The following is a 13,992-nucleotide window of genomic DNA, read 5'->3' as shown; positions in this document are numbered from 1 at the left end:
GGAGCGCTGTCTTAAGAGACAGAAATTTTAGCTCAACTGAGGCAAGTGGCTCGAATGGGGCGTCCCGTAGGCCACGGAGAGCGACGGAGAGATCCCAAGAGGGTATGAGGTGCGGTCTGGGAGGATTAAGTCTCCTGGCACCTCTAAGGAACCTCACGACCAGTGGGTGCTTACCTAGGGATGTTCCATCAACTGCGTCATGATACGCCGCAATAGCAGCGACGTAGACTTTGAGAGTCGAAGGGGACAGCCTGCGCTCCAACCTCTCTTGCAGGAAGGAAAGCACTACTGCAATCGTGCATCTCTGGGGGTCCTCATCTCGAGAGGAGCACCAGTCAACGAACAGACCCCACCTCAGAGCATAAGCCTGCCTCGTAGAGGGGGCTCGGGACTGAATGATGGTGTTTCTCACGGCCTGGGGAAGACCGGCGAGGTCTGACGCGTCCCGTCCAGGAGCCAAACATGAAGGTTCCACAGGTCGGGACGCGGGTGCCAAATCGTGCCCATCCCCTGAGAAAGAAGATCTTTCCTCAAGGGGATTTTCCAGGGAGGGGCTGCCGCGAGGGAAATGAGTTCTGGAAACCAGGTCCGGGTGGGCCAATAAGGCGCGACCAGCAAGACCTTCTCCTCGTCCTCCCGGACCTTGCACAGGGTCTGTGCAAGGAGGCTCACTGGGGGAAAGGCGTACTTGGGCCCCGGAGGCCAGCTGTGTGCCAGGGCGTCTCTGCCGAGGGGAGCCTGGGTCAGAGAGAAAAAGAGCTGGCAGTGGGAGGTTTCGGGGGAGGCGAACAGATCTATCTGAGCCTGGCCGAATCGACTCCAAATCAGCTGGACTGTCTCGGGGTGGAGCCGCCATTCTCCAGGGTGGGTGGACTGCCGTGAGAGCTGATCCGCTGCACGGTTGAGTTCCCCTGGAATGTGAATGGCACGCAGCGATTTCAGCCACGTTTGACTCCAAAGGAGCAGACGGCGGGCGAGTTGTGACATGCGAGGTGAGCGAAGGCCGCCCTGGCGATTGATATACGCCACAGTCGCGGTGCTGTCGGTATAAACAAGCACGTGCCTCTGACGCAGCGTCGATCGGAAGCGACGAAGGGCCAGAAGCACGGTCAACAACTCGAGGCAATTGATATGCCACTGCAGCTGAGGTCCTGTCCAGGAGCCCGAGGCTGCTCGCCCGTTGCATATAGCACCCCAACCCGTGGTGGAGGCATCGGTGTGCACCACGACATGCCTGGAAACCTGTCCCAAGGGAACTCCGGCCCGAAGGAAGACCGGGTCTGACCACGGACTGAAAAGGCGGCGACACTGCGGGGAAACGCCAATCCGAAGTGTGCCACGGTGCCATGCCCGTCTTGGGACTCGATCGTGTAACCAGCGCTGAAGCGGTCTCATATGAAGCAAGTCCAGCGGCGTGACCGCGGCCGCGGCTGCCATATGCCCCAGGAGCCTCTGAAAGGTTTTGAGAGGGACCGCTGACTTGTGTCTGAATAAGTCCAGACATCTCAGCACCGACTGCGCGCGCTCGTTTGTGAGGCGGGCTGTCATATTGATCGAGTCCAGCTCCACACCGAGAAAAGAGATCCTCTGCACTGGGGAGAGTTTGCTCTTTTCTCGGTTGACCTGAAGGCCCAGATGGCTGAGGTGCCGGAGCACCAGGTCCCTCTGCTCGCACAGCAGATCTCGCGAGTGAGCTACCAGGAGCCAGTCGTCGAGATAGTTGAGAATGCGAAGCCCCGACTGCCAAAGAGGGGTCAGGGCGGCTTCCACAACCTTGGTGAAGACGCGGGGAGAGAGGGACAGGCCAAATGGGAGAACCTTGTACTGATACGCTCGACCTTCGAAGGCAAACCGAAGAAAGGGTCTGTGACGAGGAAGGATCGAGACGTGAAAGTACGCGTCCTTCAGGTCGATGGCTGCAAACCAATCCTGGGGACGAATGCAGGTTAGCATGCGTCTCGTCGTGAGCATCTTGAACGGCAGCCTGAGAAGGGACCGATTCAGAGCTCTGAGGTCCAGGATGGGTCTTAACCCACCGCTCTTTTTGGGCACGATGAAGTAGGGACTGTAGAACCCTGACTTCATCTCGGCTGGAGGGACTGGCTCGATTGCGTCCATCGCCAGTAGGACTGCAACCTCCGCACGCAGGACAGTGGCATGCGTGTCCGAATGGACAGTAGTAAAGTGGACACCTCTGTACCTGGGCAGACGCCTGGCGAATTGAATCACATAGCCGAGACGTACCATCCGTATCAACCACCGCGAGGGGTTGGGGAGCTGAAGCCACGCGCTTAACCGGCTCGCTAGCGGTATCAAGGGAACGTTGACCGACGTGACCGCGGTGGGGCAGCCTAAGGGGGCGGGGGGAAGGGGACTGACCCCAGAGAACGCTGAGTTCTGGGGGAGAGTCTGGCCGCGAGAGGCAGCGCTTACCTTCTTCCCTGGATCCCGCGCTGGCGATGCCGGGCTCCGAGTCCGATGTCGAGGAGTGTAAGTTCTGCTCGAAAGGGGAACTCGGGGCCGAGGCCCCAGAGGTGAGGAAATTTGCTCTTTCTGTGAAAATGTGGGTACCGCCGACCCGTAGATGTTAAATTCTGTGTGCACAGAAGCTCCCGGCCCTCCACCAGGAGTGGGGAAGTTGATGTCACTGTCCCCCGAAGAGCAATCTCCACCACCTCTGGGTTGCCCGCATCAGGGATGCCTCGCAGATTTCTTGCGGGGGGTTTTCTTGGCCGGTCCCTGAGAGGCGGGCGGCGCCGCTCTCCTGCGGCCGGCTCTGCGCCGGGTAGCCATCCCGGCTTCATGACCCTGGGCGGGAGCTGGAGTTGACCTACTGGCCGCAGGGGGGCGCCCTCGGCGACGGGCAGGCGGAGGCGGGGCCACCGGCGGCGGGATGTTGACTTCGCGGCGGGGCAGGATATGTTTGATGGCCTCCGTCTGCTTCTGGACTGCCGAGAATTGCTGGGCGAAATCCTCGACAGTGTCGCCGAACAGGCCGCTCTGGGAGATGGGGGCGTCGAGAAAGCGAGCTTTGTCGGCGTCCGCCATCTGAGCCAGATTGAGCCACAAGTGTCGCTCCTGGACCACGGCCGTGGACATCACCTGACCAAGAGACCGCGCCGTGACCTTCGTCGCTCGAAGGGCGAAGTCGGTGGCGGCGCGGAGTTCCTGCATCACTTCTTGATCAGGACCACCCTCGTCCAGCTGTTTCAGCGCCTGCGCCTGGTAGACCTGTAAGGTGGCCATGGCGTGGAGGGCAGAGGCAGCCTGTCCAGCAGCGCGGTAGACGCGGCCCGCAAGGGCGGACGAGCGCTCACACGCTTTGGAGGGTAGATGCGGTCGGTCCCGCCAGGTGGTGGCGCCACGCGGGCACAGATGCACCGCTACAGCGCGCTCCACCTGGGGAACCGACTCGTATCCCCGGGCTGCCCCGCCTCATGCACCTCCGGAAAGAATGGAACAGAGGGAGGGCGCGGCGGAACCGCAGGCGCCCCCCTCAGGAACCAGTCGCCAAGCCTAGAGGGACCGGCAGGAGGTAGATCTGACACCTCGAGGCCGATCCCCCTGGCGGCACGGAGGAGCATAGCCGACAGCTCAGCGTCCATGTCAGCCGGAGCAGCAACCACGGGAGGGCGCTGGCCCGGCGAGATATCCGCCTCGCCGTCAGACTCACCCTCTGACGCAGCGACAGACATCTCTTCCTCTGGTGGAGCGCCAAAGGAGATGCTCGGCCCGGATACCGGGGAAGCATACTGCTCTGGCCACTCAACGGGGCCACGCTGGGGTGCAGACGGCCGCGGGGCTTTGGAAGCCGGCGGCGCGTTCTGCACCGTAACCTTTAAATCCCCCCTTTGCCTCGCCACGGCGGCCGAAAAGCACTGACGGCTTAACGACGGGCCGCGGGGCGCAGAGGGGAGCCGTCTCGCAAAAGAGCGGCGGTTTTCCAGCGTGACCATGGTCATGCACTCACAATGCTCGCATGAACCATCCATGAACGCTGCCTCAGCATGTTCTAAGCCCAGACATGTGAGGCAGCGTTCATGTCCATCCTCAGAGGTGAGGAAACTGCCACATCCAGTAGCGCACGGCCGGAATACCATCCTGAAAAGGACGCTTCACGGCCGTGAGAAATTGCTCTTTTAGATCCTGGTCTGCCCAGGGAGGAACCGCGGCACTCTGTGCACTGCTGGGGCTGCTCGCTGGAGCGCAGGAGGCTTTTAATGGCCGTTAAAACGGCCGCCCGCAGGATACCGCTGACGGCTGCCAAACACTCTTTTAGAAGTCTCTTATAGATGGCAGCACGTCAGCAGAGAAGAGCTTCAGCAGGAACGTGAAGTTTTCTTGAAGTTTTTTTTTTTTTCTTAGAAGGCTCGATCAGAAAGGCTCTGAAAGCAAAAGTCTAACTGAGTGATGCGCGCGGCCATCTTATATACCCGTATGTACGGGGCGTGGCCGGCGCGCACGTCCACTCGCCAATTTGCAATTGGCCTTTTTATATAAGGCTCAGAGATGATCGGTCTCTCGGGCGAGATCCCATGTAACGTCGAAGTGATTCGACTGAAGGGGAAATGTGGTTCTTCTGAAGTTTATCACAGAAATCTAAAAAAAAAATATTCAGCTGTTTTCAACATAATAATTATAATAATACATGTTTTTGAGCAGCAAATCAGAGAATGATTTCTGAAGGATCATGTGACTGGAGTAATGATGCTAAAAATTCAGGTTAAAAATCACAGGAATAAATTACATTTTAAAAATATTCAAACAGAAAACAGTTCATTTAAATGGTAAAATATTTTAAAATATTTATCAAATAAATGCAGGCTTAGTGAGCAGAAAAGACTTCTTTAAAAAAAATTTAAATACTTGACACATGTAAAGCACTTGATTATAATTTTAACTGTAGTGTGTTATTTAATATAACATTTAATGTTAATATATTTTAAATGTAAAAAATAGCAGCTTCATCATTACAAATGTGTATTTACAAATGCATGTAAATATTTTTACATATAATATCACTTTGAACTATAATACATTTTCATTTAATTGTAAACACCAGGCAATTAAGTATCCAAAAACAACATTAAGTTCCGACTTCAGTGCATTCTATGTTATTTCTGTAATAAATGTTTTTGTTAAAAATATACTAAAGCGTGCTTCAAAGTTTGTTTGGTTTCAATGAGAGTAAATCTGAAATTGGACATGGTGTACTTTAGCTATGCACAGTCTTACATGATAATTGACATATTTTGCATGAAACTCACAAACACTGAAAAATCAACTTAACTTTGTAGCCTAATTTGACATAACTCTGGGTCCACTCGAACTAAGAAAAATTTATGCACAACTCCAGAAAGTAAGTTAGAAACCAGTTAATCAGAGTGAAGGATTTCAGGCAGCTCTTGGTAGATTTGTGCATGACATACATCAGAGAGAAAGCGAATGCTCTGTGGGCGGCCTGTGAGTGCAATGTCTGGAGCTGAGAGCAAATGAATAAAGATGCTTAACTATTGTGAGCATTATGAAAGCACATCACATCACATTCCTAGTCATGAAAAGCGTTACTCACCTATAATAGTTTTCCGTTTCTCCACTACAGGCTCTGCCACCCAGTGTCTCAGGAGCCTCTGAAGGTAAGCGCTGACCACCCCTACACTGCCCTCAGTGGACGCGGCCGAAGGAACTTCAGCTGACAGCGTCAGCAGTGCCGCATCTGATTCAGAGTCATACACACCTGCACAGAAATCAACAATACACGGAGCGACTCAACAGCTGATTCAGCAACCTGGACAGAAATCAACAACGCAAGGTGTGATTCAGCAGCCGAATGTGATGATAATCTGAGATAATGCACCAAGGTTTATTATTTTTAAGTCAACATGAAAATCAAAACAGACCCTGTTTACTTCCTTAATTCATATTCATGGTCTTATCATGAATGATTCATCGGTGCACAGTGTTCCAGATGCTCCAATATTCCAAACTGTCTTTATGATGTTTATCAAAATGAAATAGCTTTCGTCTCTGAAATGACATTTATTATTACCTGGTTCCATTTCCACCGTTATTAGAGCAACATCATCATCATCTGAGAGAGGACTGGGGCTGGCGGACAGTTTCGTTAGAGTACTCCACCTGTTAGGGTTAAAGAGATGATTCACACAAAAAAGCACGTAGTTGCATATAAATATCAGTGTAATTGCACGGAAAAGAGTGACCAGAAATCAATTCATTCAAAAGATGCAAATCATAATGAGAGTTCTTTGATGGGTCATATCTGGACTGCTTTTATGATACATTTATGGTCCTTTTGCATCCTTTTTGAAACTTAAAACTCTCAGTCTTCATTCAGTGTAATTACATGGAAAAGAGTGACCAGCACATTGAAAGGAAAATAAGAAAGTCTTACAGGTTTGGAATAACATGAAGTTATTGATGACAGAATGTGTTTTTAAAAATAATATTCTGTCACTATTTACTAATTTTAATGTCATTCCAAACTTGTATGACTTTGTATCTTCTGTGGAGCACAAAAGAAGATATATTGAAGAATGTGCTGGTCACTCTTTTCCATGCAATTAGAATTAATAGGAGAAAAGCTTTCAAGCTTCAAAAGCAATGCAAAAGAACCATAAAACTGGTCCATCTGACTTGTGCAATAGCTTAAAGTGAGAAACAGAAAAATTTAACACATTATTCACTAATAAATTTACCCTTCATTAAACAGACATCGCTATTTATCTCATGAGTCATAACTGGACTGCTTTTAAGATAAATGAATGATTCTTTTGCATCATTTTTGAATGTCATTTTTGAAAAAAGGTTTTGTTTCCAATCAATGTAATTGCTTGGAAATTGCATGGTTTTTCGATCTTAAAAGGTTTTGTCTCTATTCAATGTAATTGCAAGGAAAAGAGTGACCAGCACACTGAAAAGAAAAAAAGAAAAAAGATTGATGACAGAATTTGTGTTTTTAAAAATACAGGTGCTGGTCATATAATTAGAATATCTTCAAAAAGTTGATTTGTTTCACTAATTCCATTCAAGAAGTGAAACTTGTATAATGTATGATATATTTCAAGTGTTTATTTCTTTTAATTTTGATGATTATAACTGACAACGAATAAAAAACCCAATTCAGTATCTAAGAAAATTTGAATATTGTGAAAAGGTTCAGTATTGAAGACACCTGGTGCCACACTCTAATCAGCTAATTAACTCAAAACACCTGCAAAGGCCTTTAAAGGGTCTCTCAGTCTAGTTCTGTGGGCTACACAATCATGGGGAAGACTGCTGATTTGACAGTTGTCCAAAAGACGACCATTGACACTTTGCACAAGGAGGGCAAGACACAAAAGGTCATTGCAAAAGAGGCTGGCTGTTCACAGAGCTCTGTGTCCAAGCACATTAATAGCGAGGTCAAGGGAAGGAAAAGATGTGGTAGAAAAAAAAGTGTACAAGCAATAGGGATAACCGCACCCTGGAGAGAATTGTGAAACAAAACCCATTCAAAAATGTGGGGGAGATTCACAAAGAGTGGACTGCAGCTGGAGTCAGTGCTTCAAGAACCACTACACACAGACGTATGCAAGACATGGGTTTCAGCTGTCGCATTCCTTGTGTCAAGCCACTCTTGAACAACAGACAGCGTCAGAAGCGTCTCAAGACAAAAAGGACTGGACTGCTGCTGAGTGGTCCAAAGTCATGTTCTATTAGTAATTAATAATATTCTAATTTTCTTAGATACTGAATTTGGGGTTTTCATTAGTTGTCAGTTATAATCATCAAAATTAAAAGAAATAAACACTTTTTGAATGGAATTAGTGAAATAAATCAACTTTTTGAAGATATTCTAATTATATGACCAGCACCTGTAATATTCTGTCACTATTTACTAATTTTAATGTCATTCCAAACTTGTATGACTTTGTATCTTCTGTGGAGCACAAAAGAAGATATATTGAAGAATGTGCTGGTCACTCTTTTCCATGCAATTAGAATTAATAGGAGAAAAGCTTTCAAGCTTCAAAAGCAATGCAAAAGGACCATAAAACTGGTCCATCTGACTTGTGTAATAGCTTAAAGTGAGAAACAGAAAAATTTAACACATTATTCACTAATAAATTTCCCATTCATTAAACAGACATCGCTATTTATCTCATGAGTCATAACTGGACTGCTTTTAAGATAAATGAATGATTCTTTTGCATCATTTTTGAATGTCATTTTTGAAAAAGGTTTTGTTTCCAATCAATGTAATTGCTTGGAAATTGCATGGTTTTTCGATCTTAAAAGGTTTTGTCTCTATTCAATGTAATTGCAAGGAAAAGAGTGACCAGCACACTGAAAAGGAAAAAAAAAAAGATTGATGACAGAATTTGTGTTTTTAAAAATACAGGTGCTGGTCATATAATTAGAATATCTTCAAAAAGTTGATTTGTTTCACTAATTCCATTCAAGAAGTGAAACTTGTATAATGTATATAATGATATATTTCAAGTGTTTATTTCTTTTAATTTTGATGATTATAACTGACAACTAATAAAAAACCCAATTCAGTATCTAAGAAAATTTGAATATTGTGAAAAGGTTCAGTATTGAAGACACCTGGTGCCACACTCTAATCAGCTAACTAACTCTAAACACCTGCAAAGGCCTTTAAATGGTCTCTCAGTCTAGTTCTGTGGGCTACACAATCATGGGGAAGACTGCTGATTTGACAGTTGTCCAAAAGACGACCATTGACACCTTGCACAAGGAGGGCAAGACACAAAAGGTCATTGCAAAAGAGGCTGGCTGTTCACAGAGCTCTGTGTCCAAGCACATTAATGGCGAGGTGAAGGGAAGGAAAAGATGTGGTAGAAAAAAAGTGTACAAGCAATAGAGATAACCGCACCCTGGAGAGAATTCTGAAACAAAACCGATTCAAAAATGTGGGGGAGATTCACAAAGAGTGGACTGCAGCTGGAGTCAGTGCCTCAAGAACCACTACACACAGACGTATACAAGACATGCCACTCTTGAACAACAGACAGCGTCAGAAGCGTCTCGCCTGGGCTAAAGACAAAAAGGACTGGACTGCTGCTGAGTGGTCCAAAGTCATGTTCTATTAGTAATTAATAATATTCTAATTTTCTTAGATACTGAATTTGGGGTTTTCATTAGTTGTCAGTTATAATCATCAAAATTAAAAGAAATAAACACTTTTTGAATGGAATTAGTGAAATAAATCAACTTTTTGAAGATATTCTAATTATATGACCAGCACCTGTAATATTCTGTCACTATTTAATAATTTTAATGTCATTACAAACTTGTATGACATGGTATCTTCTGTGGAGCACAAAAGAAGATATTTTGAATAATGTGCTGATCACTCTTTTCCATACAATTAGAATAAACAGGACGAAAGCTTTCAAGCTTCAAAAGCAATGCAAAAGGACCATAAAAGCGGTCCAATAGCTTGTGCTATAGCTTAAAGTGAGAAACAGAACAATTTAACACATTATTCACTAATAAATTTCCCCTTTAATGAGCTGTTAAGTTGAAAACATCTGTGAATTGGATCTGTTTGATTCATGAACTAGATTCAACTCAAAATAACGATTTATTAAACAGACATCACTACTTCTCTCATGAGTCATAACTTGACTGCTTTTATGATAAATTAATAATTCTTTTGCATTATTTTTGAATGTCATTTTTGTGTCCATTCAATTTAATTGCTTGGAAATTGCGTGCTTTTTCGATCTTCAAAGGTTTTGTCTCCATTCAATGTAATTGCAAGGAAAAGAGTGACCAGCACACTGAAAAAGAATTTAAAAAGTCTGGTTTGAAACAACATGATGTTAATGATGACAGAATTATTTGTATTTCTGAGTGAACTGTTACTTTAAATAGATCATTTACCCAAAAAAATGAAATTTTTGTCATCATTTACTCACTCTTCTGTGACTTTGTCATGACTTTGTCTTCAGTGGAACACAAGTCTGTGCTGATCACTCTTTTCCATGCAGTCACAATGAATAGGGACTGACGTTTCAAAAGCAATGTAAAATAACCATAAATGTTATCCATCTAACTTGTGCAATGACTTTAGTTGAGAAACAGACTAATTCAACATGTAACGCTTTATTTTAAGGACCAGTTCTCATTGTTAACTAGTTGCTTATTGGCATGCATATTACTAGCACATTGACTGTTTATTAGTACTATAAAGCACATATTCATGTCTTATTCTGTGTGACCATATTTTAGTTCCCTTAATCCTAAAATTAACAACTACCTTACTAACTATTAATAAGCAGCAAATTTGCAGTTTAGTTAATAGAGAATAATGTGTTCCCTATTCTAAATGGTTACCATTTAACACATTATGCACAAATAATCTTCCTCTCCAACGAGCTATAAACTCGAAAACCACTGTGAATTGATCACTTAGTGAATTTGAGAACTGAATCAGTCTGGTTCATGAACAAATCATTGAGACTAGTTTTGCAAACTGAATCAGCTGATTCATTAACAAGATTCAACTCAAAATAGCGATTCATTAGACAGACAACTCTTCTTTCATCAGTCATATCTGGACTTTACATCCCCTTTTCAGAAATGGCAAAATGTCCATTTTTTTTTTTACTAAAATAAGAGTTAAGCTGTCTGCAGTTAAACTGTCTGCTGTTCTTGAGAAAAATCCTTCAGGTCCCAGAAGTTTTTTCCAGCATTTTTGTGCATTTGAACCCTTTCCAACAATGACTGTATGATTTTGAGATCCATCTTTTCACACTGAGGACAACTGAGGGACTCATGCAACTATTACAGAAGGTTCAAACACTCACTGATGCAGAAGGAAAGAAACGTGCACTGGGAGCCGGAGGATGAAAACTTTTTGAATTTGAAGATCAGTGTAAATGTAACTTATTTTGTCTTCTGGGAAACATGTAACTGTCTTCTGTAGCCTCTAAAGGGCAGTACTAAATGAAAAAATATGATATTTAGACAAAATAAGAAAAATGTACACATCTTCATTGTGTTCAAAACTTAACATGAATCAAACTTAATGAATTTGTGGGACCTGAAGGATTTTTCTGAAGAACAGCGGGCAGTTTAACTGTTGAGGACAAACAAGGGACTCATGAACAACCATCACTAAAGAAAAACCACAGCTGTGGATCATTCAGGTAACAACACAGTATTAAGAATCAAGTGTATGTAAACTTTTGAACAGTGTCGTTTTTATAAATTCAACTATTATTTTCTCTTGTGGACTATCTTTTATGTTAAATATCTTATTCGGGTCTGTACTAAATAAACAATAGCATGCTATTTGTATGATCCCTCTTATTTTGGCAAGATCCTGAAAGGGGGATGTAAACTTTTGACCTCAACTGTATGACACATTTATGATTGTTTTGCATTGTTTTTTTTTAAAGGTTTGGCCTTCAATCAATATAATTGTATGGAAAAGAGTGACCAGCACTTTGCCATTTTTCTGTTTCATTAAAGAAGAAAGTCATACAGATTTAACATCAACAATTTGATGACGTTAATAATGACAGAATTTGAATTTCTTGGTGAAATTCAAAAATGAAAATTCTGTCATCAACCTAAAGTTGTTATAAAAACCTGTGACTTTCCTTCTTCTGTAGAAAACAAAAGATGATGTCCAATACAATCTTACAATTGACCTATCGGCAAGCCCCTCCCCTCAAACACAGATGAGCCAATAGCAGTTGAATATCAGTTGCACAGGGACCAGAACTCGGACGTCTTTATCTATAGAGAAACATTGAAAAATCAGAAGCTCTCAATGGTTTAATGGTGTTTATGCTACAAAATTGGCAAAACGATGTGCCTGGGGTACTTGTAACGCTGATTCCAGGTATTCTGAGAGGATAGGCAATGAAATTTGGAATTTATTTTATTATTCAATGTTCATTTTCTCTTTTTTTCTCTTTCTCTTTTACATTTTGGTGAATTGGTGGCTAGTTTGCCTGAATTTGAACAATCTTATTTGCGTGTTTTCATACAATCTGCTTATCACTGATGTTTAAGGGTGGATCTTCATCCTTACTTTTTCCCACTTTCCCACTTTTCTCACTTTTTTTTCCCCATGAGAACAGAATTAGATATAAAATGTTGGCAAATGTTGGTGGCCATTGACTTTAAAAAAAAGAAAAAAAATCTTTTGTATTCTACATAAGTAGGTAATTCGGCAACTATCCATTTAATAAATTTACAAGATGACTGAAGTTATAGGATTCGACAGAAAGAACTTGCACATTTATCAAAAGACATTTTGTAAGAAATAACACAATGTACCATTTGGGACAGGTGTTGGCATGGACAGCTCCACACTGGCTCCAGATGCAAAGGGCAGCAGGCATGAGGATGGACACCCAAAGCCAGCAGCAGCTCACAATGAGAGACATGAACAGACCGAAGTCATGAACCGCCGGGATCTAATGACGCATGCAAAACAGATAAAGGTCACGCGTCAGGTGTTGTCAGAATTTTTTCACTCCTTTGCATGTTTTAAAATAAATTAACCGGCGGGATTCTCATTACGCCAGAATATGCTACTGAATAAACATGAGTCTGTGACAGAAACATAAAAGCCCCATGGGTACAAAAGCTACTGTGAATAAAATAAGACCCCTCTTATAACTTGATAAAGCAATGTTTGACTGTCTACTCTACATGTTCTTGCGGCTTATTTCATCATTTCGTGCTCATGGTGTTTATTTTTTGATTGATGCAAGATCCTGAGCTTCAAAGTAGGAGGTCACATACCAATCCTCAAGTTCACTCAGAACTTCAGCTTGTTTTATTACACCACTTAAAGCTTTGATGGCAGGAAATTTACAGAATGTGCGGGTCACAGTTCATGACTGAAAGCATAATTTTTACAGTTGTGTTATTTTTTTCATTGTGTAAAACTGACAGTCCAAAATCATCAGGGAAATTGACGTCATGGCCATGAGCACATTGACATATGCGTGTGTTGAATTTAGCAAACAACCCCAAGTAGCAACAATACGAATTACAGTAATATCAGTGTTGCCAAGTCCACAGTTTTTCAGCGAAATTGGGCTACTTTTATAATGCTGCCCTGGGTTGTTTTTTTTTAGCCCGCAATTTACTGGACTAAAGCAGCTTACTTACTACTTGATTATCCATACATATTTTTTTGTTGATGTTAAAACTTATTCAAATGTAATGTAATAAAATACAGTATGTCTCGCCGCTGAATCAAAAAATAAAAGGTAACTGCAACTTTTTCTGCAACAATTTTCTCTCACACTTTTTTCTTGCAATTGTAAGTTTATATCTTCCAATTGACTTTTTTTCTTAGAATTGAGATATAAATTCACAATTTTGAGTGATATAAACTCGCAATTCTGAGAAACAAACTTGCAATTTTGAAAAATAAAGTTGCAATTCTGAAGTACTCACAAGTTTATATCTCGCAATTCTGACTTTATAACTTGCGATTGCGCATTTATTTCCCCTCAAATATCAGAATTGCAAGAAAAAAAGTAAGAATTGCAAGATATAAACTATAATTTTTGAGAAAAAAGTCAGAATTGGCAGTTTATAATCACACAATTCTGACTTTATAACTTGCAACTGTAAGTTTATATCTCAATTTTGATAAAAGTCAAAATTGTGAGTTTATAATATAAATTGCAGTTGTGTGTTTATATCTCACAATTCTGTCTTTATAACATGCAATTGCGAGTTAAGTCAGAATTATTAGATATATACTTGCAATTTTGAGAACATTTTTGAGAAAATTCAGAACTGCAAGATATAAACTAGCATTAAAAAAGGTCAGAATTGTTTTATTTCTCGAAATTGCGAGTTTATATTTGTGCAATTCTGACTTTATAAGTCACAGTTGCAAGTGTATACATTTTATATCTTATTTCTCATAATTTTGGGGAAAAAAATTATTGTGAGTTTATATCATGCATTTATGACTTTATAAAA

At 42.7% G+C, this 13,992-nt stretch overlaps 1 protein-coding gene across 1 annotated transcript in view; it reads right to left on the bottom strand.

The window, feature by feature from the left end:
* The window catches only part of disp3 (dispatched RND transporter family member 3), a 77,974-nt gene that overhangs the window by 47,653 nt on the left and 16,329 nt on the right, over window positions 1-13,992 (bottom strand). Inside the window, exons 6-8 of the mRNA XM_073819173.1 lie at window positions 12,322-12,461; window positions 6,050-6,138; window positions 5,573-5,737 (exon numbers count right to left, since the gene is read on the bottom strand). Coding sequence (XP_073675274.1) covers window positions 5,573-5,737; window positions 6,050-6,138; window positions 12,322-12,461 — 394 coding nt within the window. The remainder of the gene's footprint in view (window positions 1-5,572; window positions 5,738-6,049; window positions 6,139-12,321; window positions 12,462-13,992) is intronic.

This window comes from Garra rufa, chromosome 15 (genome assembly GCF_049309525.1).
Source record: "Garra rufa chromosome 15, GarRuf1.0, whole genome shotgun sequence".
Lineage (NCBI taxonomy): Eukaryota > Metazoa > Chordata > Actinopteri > Cypriniformes > Cyprinidae > Garra > Garra rufa.
The sequence above is the reverse complement of the archived record's forward strand: the minus strand, read 5'-3'. Positions and strand labels throughout refer to the sequence as shown.